Here is a 10,299-nt window from a genome sequence, read left to right on the forward strand (position 1 = left end):
AGTCTTCATTGCTGGAAGTCATTTAGACTTCTCGCATTTTTATGTTTGGGTGTTGTTTAATCTTATTAAATGACAGTTTCACCTCTTCCTTCAGGGCAACCTGTGCATAAAATATGGAATAAGAGGACTTTGAATCAAGGTGCTACTCTTTTGTCTGCTGATATGTTTATATATTATATTGCTGTATGCTCCATGTCACACAGTGAACTGTCTTTTCTTAATCTTCTTAAATATTGTATTAGACAAGTTGAGTGTTTTATTTTGTTGAAATGACAAAAACATGTTTTTACTATTTTGAATAAAGAACAAAGAAGACACAGAGACTCTTGAGTTACTCTTATTGAGTTATATACATTATTTCAATGGCTCAAAAGAGTGTTGGAGAAAAATCATTTCTTCTTCTTCTTCTTCTTTCCCTCCTTCTTCTTCTGGCCTTTCTTACCTTCCTCTGCTTTTTTAAAACTACCAAGACCTCGGCGGACCATGCAGCCTCTCCACCAGGCCTGCAGCTGGGGGGTCAACGGCCACAGACCAGGGTCAGAATTAGGCATCAGGACACTAAATAACTAGACTGAGTGATGTGATGTGAGTTCTGATTGGATGTTGTTACCTTGGTAGCAGCTCTGGCTTCTGCCTCCTGTTGGCGCAGTTTCTCCTGCTCCTCCCTGTCCTCTATCACCACCTCCTCCATCTCCCTGAACTGAACACATTCAGCATCATAATGCTCATCTAATAGTGACTTTGCATCCTGTTCAGCATCGGCAGTTGTTCACTGAGCCATGTTCAGCGCTAGTAGCTGCTCACCTTCCTCCTCATTTCCATCAGTCTGTCCAAATTCACTGTTCTTTTGCAGCGCACATTGTTCAGCTGCTGCTTCTTCTCCTGCAGCATCTGCTCTGTGCGCTGCTGCCACTGCTGCAGCAGCTGCTGCATCTCCTGAAACAACAACAGCAACACTAATTAACATCCCCTGTTCTGCCACTCTCCATTGCCTCTGCTGCGTCTGCTTAAAACCTCAAGTGGTCAAGCTAAAATATGGTGTTCAGTTGCTGTTTAAACAACACCAGTAAACAATACTAACTGCAGCTTGATGGGATTTGAAACAGAACAGTATGCTTAGTTGAACCCGATTACTGATTATGAGCAAAGGTTCGGATGAACCATTACTAACCTGGATGTATGATGAAATATTGTTATAAGACCCCACTCTACTGATGAGTTTGCCACATATCCTCCCTGCAGGTACTGGATGTGCATTGGTGCATTAATTTAGAGATTGTCATGAGGCCATTGCCATGAACTGACCTTTTCAGATTGTTGGATTAAATGTAATTACTGATTAACATTAGTTTTATTCTTATAATAGTGAAGATTTGAAATTTGAGAAAACATAGGTCATTTTCATTTAAAAAAGGTTGATTTTATTTGTGTGAAATCCCTAATCTTATATGTTCAATCTTATATCTTTACATATTTAAGAGTATTTTTAAGATGTAACATTTGATAAACAGCATTATCCTTAAGTTTGCAAGTAAGAGTAAAAGTGAAAGACTTTTACTTTTTACATTCACTTAAGACCAAATTTTTAGTTTCAGCAGTTTGATAAATACAGACTCTGGTGTGCCAACTTAAGTCTCAGATACAGTGCCCTCTTGTGGCATTAAGGGGATGTCTACAGGACACAGGGACTGGATTTGTACTAAAGCTGAACACAGTGATAGTGATGTTGCTGTACCAACCTCATATCGATTTTGCAGGAATTTCTCTGACTCGTCATGAACTCTCATCTCCTCCCTCAGCTGTTTGTGCAGCAGCTGAAACAGAGGGAGATAACAGAAGACATGATTTGGACAACTATTTAAGTCTGGAGTCTCAGCGTGCATTTGTAAAGTCTGAGGAAAATGCACGGACACTGGTTATGTGCATATTTCAGACCAGATGACAGAGGTACGTGTCCATGTTTGAACAGGAAGGGAGCAGAGAGCAGGGCGGAGGTCATGTCTGCACTCTGATGGAAAATCGATTTGAAAACATCTGTTTCTGTGGGCTGGACTGGAACAGATGGAGCGTTTGACCCACCTCCAGCTGGTTTTCCAGCAGCTTCTCAGCCTGGCTGCTCTCCTTTTGTGCCTGCTGAAGCTGCAGCTCGATGATTTTCTCCACAATCTTCCTCTTGTTGGAAACCTTTGACGACTGCTCATTCAGCTGATGCTGCAGGTCTTTGATGAGCCTGTGCATGTCCTGTGGGGGAAGGACATGCACAAATTTCAGAAGAAGTGCGTTCACCCAACTTCGGACTTGCAGACAGCTTTGGTTTTTGGATCTGTACTTTGTTTCTTACCTGCAGTTTCTCAGTTTTCTGTTGATACTCCTCTTGTCGTCTCTGTAAAGTTTGTTTTCTCTGCTCCAGCTCTTTCTTTGCCTCTCTGGGTATAGAGACACTCACATTACTGATACAAGACAGACTTGCCCCCTTCTTTGTCTTTTTTCGCTTCTTCCACCCTCCACCCCTTCTCCACCCACGCAACACTCAGAAGTCACATCACTCTGAGTCTATAAAATTACCCTTTGTAGTCACATATTCTTATTACAGTTAAAATGTATATTATTAGTATTATTTCCAAATGATGCAGTGATGAACCTTCTCATGTTCTCAGCCTTCTTCTTCTGCTCCTCTTCTTCCACCACCTGCTGCAGACAACTGAAACTCTGCTTCTCCTCCAGCTCCAGATGCAGCTTGAAAACCTGCTGTGAGATGTACCGACTGCAGAGCGACAGCGACAGAGCTCATCAGGAAAAAGTGATGATGCAACTTAATGTTCTTCTGTTTACTCACCAGTCTCTTCTCAGTTTGGTTAGCCTGACCTTCTCCTAAACACACACACACACACACACACACACACACACACACACACAGGTACATTGACACACATTATTGTGGTCAGTACATTTGCCCAGTAAGCTCATGAAATGGAAATATAACTCCCTTGAAACCAAAAAGCAGACAGATGTTCTGGACTGTTGACCATGATAAACACAGTGAAAGTCACCTGTGCTGCTGTAGGCCCTTGCTCCCTGCTGATCTTTACCGCCAGAGTATGTCCCAGTAAGTCCAACTGGTCTGAACAGTCCTCCAGTACAGCTGCCAGTCTCAGACTCTGAATCCGGGATAGAGACATCCTGTGGTAGTGTAGAACATCAGTTTATTGTTTTTATTTTCAATTACAATTGGTTTCACGGGTGATGATAAACAAGGATGGATAAACGTTTTTGTTTTTGTTTTTCAAGTTGGTGCTAGCATGATGCTGTCCCATGTCCCAAAAGAGCCAATATTTCGCATCAGCATGTACTTTCATGGATAAGCACGATAACATCAAACTAAGAGGGGTTCCCTGTAGCACGGTGCTAACGTTAACTAACTTCTGCTCCATGGTAAAAGATAATAATTATAACATACAAAAAAACTCTCACTTACTTCAGGTCTTTTAAAAGTACGATTAGCTACTGTTAGCCGACAGTTTGACAGTGTACGTGTCACTATGGTAACGCATTAGGGCACCGATTTTTTTCTCGCAACTTTATTGAAAAAAGAAAAAAAGCGTGACAGCCATGTATTATGTGGCTGACATGTAAGACATGTGATGGCATCCTCGTTACTGGGGGAAATGGATTCTGGATCCAACTTGCTCACTGAGCACAGGGAAATATTCCTGATGCTGCCTCCTCAGGGTTTTGCACCCTGGCACCTGGCACACAGGTTGCTCCATGGCAAGCTCCACATGTTTTGAGAAATTCACATTCCTTCTTTTTCTTTTCACAAATTATTTTCTTGTTGAGGTTGATTCTCCACTCCCAGCTTTCCTCATGCCACCTGATAACCACCACTCCATTTTGAGGTAACATGGTCTTGTTTAACTAGTTATGGACTATTTTTAATGTAAATATTTAATAGTGGATATTTTACGGTAATTCCAAATTTAATTACAAAATTGAAAATCAAAAACTCACCCAAATTAAAAGCCCACACGAGGCAAACGATTTGGGAATCAGTCACATCAGCTAGGTGATGTGACTGGAGAAATGAACTTGCACTGACCTCACTGTGGCATCCCTGCTGTTAATTAATGAACTGGATTTAGTGATAGAAAAAGGACAGGCAAGAAATCCAGAAAGACAATCTAATGCCTCTCTGGCTTGGATGTAGAGGAAATTGAGAGTGCTCATAACTCACTGATCGCCATTCACTTACTTCTGGACCCCCGTTGTAATTGTCAAGGGGTCCCCAGTACCTGTACCTTGGGAATAATTTCCTGAATTGGGATCAATAAAGAAAGAATTGATTGAAGACTGCCTGGAGGGACATCAGGAACCATTACAGAAGAAAGAAAATCATGTTTTTGCATATTTTTTAAACACAAGAGAAAGAATATACAGATACTTTGATCAGCTATTGCACTAAAGTTCAATATTACAGTCATCATTTGTTGCACTCTCTGCAGGGAGTTAAAGCTTTAAGGTAATACTGACTGAAGGTACAAGCTACACCGTAGTACATGCATGATGCTGTCACACTGTGAGGCTTCTTGTGTGGCCTTCCCACTCATCCCCTGAACACACTGTACTGGGACTGTTTCCCTCAGAGACACAGATCTACAGCAGTCTCACTGTCAAGGTACCATGGAGGCAACGCAGAGCTGACCTACAAACAAACCATCAGAAACAAAGTATGTACAGTTACAGTAGATGACTGTTCAACATATGAGTGTGATCAGAAAAGGCAACTCTTAAGGCAGAAACATCTTAAGGAGGAAGATGAGGAATGTGATGAAGAATCGAACAGACATCAAGGGCCACAGGTACTTCTTCCTGCCCAAGAGACTCTGAATGATGGAGGGAAATCATATGGAAATCATGAAGCCGTTATATTTAGACTTCAAGTATGTGTTGAACGGCAAGACAGCATGCTGTTATTTTTCCCAGCCTGTATGGTGAACTGGTGTATCTGTACAAACCTTCTGTACATAATATACTATATGTTCATCAATGTTGTATCATATTTAAAAGGGGTTTACAAATGCTAAAAGTTTTTATAACGGTTTGTGTGTGGCAAGTGAAACGTTCTGCACACTCAAGAACAATAAACCATGGCTCACAGCTAAACTCAGACAACACGCATTTTCTGATAATTGTTCTGTGATCTTGAGAAAACAACAGTCATTTTGCATTACTGAGATGAATTCAACCATCGTCTTGAGAAAATGAGCGCTGTTATCTTGAGATGTCGAGATAATGTCGAGATAATGGCCGAAACGATATTGCAAACACGGCCAACTGTAGAATTCCAATTTCTTTTCCAAGTTTATCATTTTAAAATAGTCCCCCATAGGCTTCCATCCATATGAATATGTGTAAATAGAAATGCTAATTGCATTATTGCTTTATCATTTTAATTTTTACTCACATAATATAGACGCATGGGAAATTAATGTTATTGTGGAATTGCATTTTCACGTTTACGTTACCACAGGAATATACAGTATCATTCTTCTGGGCTTGTCGTACTGAGTGACACTGGGTGGCAGTAAACGCTCTTAGGTGGATTTACGACTCACGCAGAGTAGAAGAAGAAAAAGAGCAAGATGGCGGAACGAGGCTACAGTTTCTCCCTCACCACATTTAGGTAAACTTTGCGAAAATTGTTATGAAAATTGAAACAAGCATCTAAACCTTTAGTCTTTAGAGGTTGTTGTTGAATAATAGATTGCTAAAATATATGTAGATCAATTTTGATATCGAAAGGTGGTTTGGGGAGCCGTTGTAGTTGATGCACTGTCATTGCCGGGTATTAATGAATCGGCTAACGTTAGCTAACTGTTAGCATGTCGAGTAACATGTTTTTAAATGTAACGGATTTGAAAGGTCGTTGCTTCTGATAACGATAGTAATAAGTCGCCAAATTGTTCTATTTGTTAGCATATTAATGAATAGTTCGGAACAGGTCAGTTTATATGCTAATCTTCTAGAGACTAGCTTAGCTAAATTAGCGCAGATGAGTCAGTTGTTTTAGCGTTTTCTTTCGGTTTCGCCTCTGTTCGTAGTTGTACGCTAAATCTCATTGTCAAACCATTGTAGTTTCTGGGTTTGCATATAGCTTAATTATGTTTCCTCCGCCTCACATGCAACATCATGTTTTTTTCCTGTAGCCCCTCTGGAAAACTGGTTCAGATTGAATATGCCCTGGCAGCTGTAGCAGCCGGAGCACCCTCAGTTGGCATCAAAGGTGAGGAGTCCTGGAAGTTATTGTTCCTTACTGTTGGTAAAATAAGTGCTTTAAAATCAAAATTTTTTTTTAATGGGATAATACAGCACAATAATTTGATGCCTGGTCATCAGATCAGAGGATGAAAGACTGTCTCAAGTCGTGTATCATCTAAATTGCATTCATTGGTAAAAGGTTAAGGTCTGCAGTACTTCTTGCAATTGTGAACGACGTGCTGTTTGTCCAGATCAGTGGTGCAGCAACCTAAGTGGTCACCAGCATCTTTAAAGGACATACATGACATTACATATTTGAAGCTGGTTAGAAAAAATGGTCATTGGTGAGGATTTATGAAGGCCATAATGGTGATATTATGTTTGTTTTTAGCTTCCAATGGAGTTGTCCTGGCTACAGAGAAGAAACAAAAGTCAATTCTGTATGATGAACAGAGTGTCCATAAAGTGGAGCCTATCACAAAACACATAGGCATGGTCTACAGCGGCATGGGCCCTGACTACAGGTGGGGTGTCTTTCTCTGTTTGGAAGGAATACAGAATGCAGGAACTAGGTTTCTTTGCTAACTTAAGAAGTGTCTGTCTGTGTGATGTCTAACAGCTTCCAAATGCTCCACAGAGGCAAAGATATGAAAATAGGCTGCGTGTAGATTGTTCCTAGCAGCTTGAGCAACAATATTCCGAGCCTTATCCAGACTATTTTAAACTGATATATGGGAGGGTTTGCATGTTTTAACCCTTCAAAAAGTGGATATATTTTACATTGTCAAACAGTTTGCATATTCTGCATTCCAGACAATTATTGATATCTGGAGCTCTGACATCCAAGAATTTAGAAACACCTGCTGAAAGGAGACATTTGCAATACAAGATATAAAATATCTTGGTGGATGCTAGTTTGTACTCGGGACAGTCTCAAGCATTTCTTGTGGGCTTTTTCTCTGGGGATCATTTTTCTTTCAGAGCTGGTGAGTTAAGCTTAAAGCTAAAATGATGTCTTGTGCACATACAAACATATGATATTGATTAGGTTGTGGGTAATGAGCATGGCCATATTTTGTGTGCACAAGATTGGGGAAAAATAAAAAAATAACTTTGTTTGACTGCTGAACCTCACATGCAGTATTAAATTAAAGAGTTGTGTCATTTTTGCAGGGTTTTAGTGCGACGAGCCCGGAAGTTGGCACAACAGTACTTCCTGGTTTATCAGGAACCAATCCCCACAGGCCAGCTTGTCCAGAGAGTGGCCTCTGTAATGCAAGAGTACACACAGTCTGGGTGAGTATACACAAAGATGCACCAATACACGCACGACTTATATACACATTATCCTAAGGTAAGTCAAAATTTTTACATTTAACCTGTCATGCTCTTTTCCTCCAGTGGAGTACGTCCCTTTGGCGTTTCATTGCTGATAGCTGGATGGGATGAAGACCACCCCTACCTGTTCCAGTCAGACCCTTCTGTATGTTGTATTATTAACTTAAATATTTGTTGAAAAATGCTTTGTATTTAGTTGCACACCTTGTCTGCCTGAAATGTGTTCAACATTTATTCACATTGCTCTCAGTCAGCAGTGATTCGAATGTAAAGACTGTCAGAAGTGGAACTTCTTGCTGGATTTTTAATCTTCTGTTTCTGGCTGGTAGGGTGCATATTTTGCTTGGAAAGCCACAGCCATGGGAAAGAACTATGTTAATGGAAAAACATTCCTTGAAAAAAGGTAAGAAGAGTGATATTTCTATACTTTAAATGTCAGTGCAGATGGAATTGAAGCTCAAGTTTAATGTGTATATAGGGTGGAAGAGTGCAGTGAATGTTTACTTTTTTCAGGTAAATTTGTATTCAGCACACAGGGCAGATTGGTATTTGCTTCATTACAATTATAGAAAAGTTATTGAGTTTTGCATGAGGGCCAGGGTGGATTGCGTGGTTGCTCTTCCATCAGGTGACCTAAATGGCGTGAAATTGGTGTCACCATAGCTTGCTATGTCATACTAACACTTGGGTCTTTTATGCAAAATGGGAAAAGTCTTTGACATAGCATTGAAACTTATTTCTTTAATTTCTCTTGATAATTTAAATTCACGGCTGAACTTTGTTATGGTCCAGTACTTTAGTGACATCTAGTGGTCAGGGTGCAGATTACAACCAAATGAATTTCCCCCACCTCACCTGTGGTGGCTGCTAAACATGTGAAAGGCCCTCTCTAGAGCCAGTGGTTGGTTTGTCTGTTCTGGACTACTGTACTAACATGACAGTGCAACATGGCAGACTTAGTGGAAGACCTCTTCCCTCTGTAGACATTCTCAACTGAAACTGAAAACACAAACATGCTTATTTTCCAGTGATTTTAGACTAATTATAACATAATTTAGAATGTTATGTTCCATTGTTGCCAGTTGATCCTCCTAAATCCTACACACTGGACCTTTAAACTTAAGTTCTTACATATTGCACCTTTTTAAGAAGCTCGCATTTTAACATACTGTTCACCATGAATGCATGTGTCTCATTGGTTGGGCTTTCACAACACTTGCAGTTCTTCTACTTGATGCACACTACACAGATTTCTAGATGACCGCTTTGTTTTGTTCTGCAGGTATAACAATGATCTGGAATTGGAAGATGCCATCCACACAGCCATCTTGACATTGAAGGTATGTTTGTTACAGAACACCTAAAATATGAACTGTCTTCACCAATACTATAGTCATTTACACTGTCCTACCTTTGTGTTTCAGGAGAGCTTTGAGGGTCAGATGACAGAGGAGAACATCGAGGTGGGGATCTGTAATGAGGCCGGCTTCAAAAGACTCACCCCAGCGGAGGTGAAAGACTACCTGGCAGCCATTGCGTGAACACACCTTCCCTGATTATGGGGCTTTCAGACCACATTTCATGACAAAAGCATAACAGCACATTAGTCATCAGTCTCATGACACATTTTTGTAAACCAGTTATTCAGATAGAGTTTGACCACATTGTGTTCAGGCCAAACTGTTTCTGCCCTGAGAACATGAAAGGATGCCCACCATAACCTCATTATGTTCAGGATTATTAACATGAGGTGGCAGACAGCCTGTCTGGGACTTATTTACTTAAAGTAACAGCCTTCATGTGTGTTCAGCTGATGCGTCTGCCACAACTACACTCCATCAGTAGCTGTGAGCTGGTAAACTCATGTTATCACAATTGGCTTTCTTGTTAAACATACCCTGGTCCTGTGAAATGTGGCAGTTGCCTAATGTGCAAATGATAAGGAATGTGGGCTCTGATGAGTGAAATCTCAAATCTTCCATTGAATCCTTCATTTTTCTAATTTCTTATCACTGTTGCAAAGGCAATGCTCTCGGTTTACAAATCAAGCACGGTTGTTTTATGCATTTATACAAAATTCTGTCGCTTGTAACCATTGTGACAAATGGTGTTTGGTTGCACAAAAAGCAAAGAATTAAAATGGTAACAAGGTGAGAGACCGGAAATAGCTTCGGCCTCTGGGGGTGATTCATTCAGAGACCAAACTCCTAACTGCACTTCATTAGTAGCCCTCAAACTCATGAGGATGGTGGATCAGCAAAAGGGAGCAAGAAGGGAGGATACAATAGAAAGTTGTGAGATTTTACAGTCAGGATCTAGTTGCCTGTACAGCAATTTTACACAGTATGCTCTTTTTTTTCCAGGCTAGAAACAGTTCTAAAGTTTGTATTTTCTCTTCTGGTATCTGTCACTTATTCAAATAAAATAAGATGAATGGACGTTGCCTTCGTGTTTTAAATTATTATGTTATTGTTTGGAAATGGCAGTTTTATTGTTAAATGTTTAACGCATGGACATAGTACCAGAACCTTGTTTGTATACATAATGAGCGCGCGCTTGTAAGCAGTATGGAGCAGAGCGCAACCGGAACACCTTTTCAAATTATATATATATCCCTCCGCCTGTCTTATGTTTAAACAAATATTAAGACGTATCGTAATGGCAGTGGCAGTGACTAATAAAAAGTGCTGCGCCTTTGGTGTAATA

General features: G+C 40.4%; 2 protein-coding genes across 2 annotated transcripts; one reads left to right on the plus strand and one right to left on the minus strand.

Annotated features, from left to right (window-relative positions):
- Positions 1-383: 383 nt before the first annotated feature.
- LOC139334388 (dynein regulatory complex protein 9-like) lies at positions 384-3,179 on the minus strand. Its single transcript, XM_070967231.1, has 9 exons — positions 3,051-3,179; positions 2,837-2,871; positions 2,642-2,764; positions 2,342-2,426; positions 2,080-2,241; positions 1,740-1,814; positions 805-936; positions 611-700; positions 384-509 (listed from the first exon to the last, which is right to left on the minus strand). Exons 1-9 carry the CDS (start codon positions 3,177-3,179, stop codon positions 390-392), a joined length of 951 nt encoding a protein of 316 aa, XP_070823332.1. The 3' UTR covers positions 384-389.
- A 2,446-nt stretch (positions 3,180-5,625) lies between these two features.
- On the plus strand, positions 5,626-10,031 carry psma2a (proteasome 20S subunit alpha 2a). The gene is made up of 8 exons (XM_070966909.1): positions 5,626-5,680; positions 6,204-6,280; positions 6,647-6,779; positions 7,429-7,551; positions 7,657-7,738; positions 7,923-7,996; positions 8,876-8,933; positions 9,018-10,031. The coding sequence occupies exons 1-8, from the start codon at positions 5,640-5,642 to the stop codon at positions 9,132-9,134; spliced, it is 705 nt and encodes a 234-aa protein (XP_070823010.1). The 5' UTR covers positions 5,626-5,639; the 3' UTR covers positions 9,135-10,031.
- Positions 10,032-10,299: the final 268 nt, after the last annotated feature.

Source organism: Chaetodon trifascialis, chromosome 7, assembly GCF_039877785.1.
Source record: "Chaetodon trifascialis isolate fChaTrf1 chromosome 7, fChaTrf1.hap1, whole genome shotgun sequence".
In the NCBI taxonomy this organism is placed as follows: domain Eukaryota; kingdom Metazoa; phylum Chordata; class Actinopteri; order Chaetodontiformes; family Chaetodontidae; genus Chaetodon; species Chaetodon trifascialis.

Excerpts from the sequence above, each read along its gene's own strand:
- psma2a (XM_070966909.1), top strand. The coding sequence starts at position 5,640 with ATGGCGGAACGAGGCTACAGTTTCTCCCTCACCACATTTAG. Across the intron at positions 5,681-6,203 it reads TTCTCCCTCACCACATTTAG|CCCCTCTGGAAAACTGGTTC; the intron begins GTAAACTTTGCG and ends TTTTTCCTGTAG. Across the intron at positions 6,281-6,646 it reads ACCCTCAGTTGGCATCAAAG|CTTCCAATGGAGTTGTCCTG; the intron begins GTGAGGAGTCCT and ends GTTTGTTTTTAG.
- LOC139334388 (XM_070967231.1), bottom strand. The coding sequence starts at position 3,179 with ATGTCTCTATCCCGGATTCAGAGTCTGAGACTGGCAGCTGTACTGGAG. Across the intron at positions 2,765-2,836 it reads ACCAAACTGAGAAGAGACTG|TCGGTACATCTCACAGCAGG; the intron begins GTGAGTAAACAG and ends GTCGCTCTGCAG. Across the intron at positions 510-610 it reads AAGCCAGAGCTGCTACCAAG|CTGCAGGCCTGGTGGAGAGG; the intron begins GTAACAACATCC and ends TTGACCCCCCAG.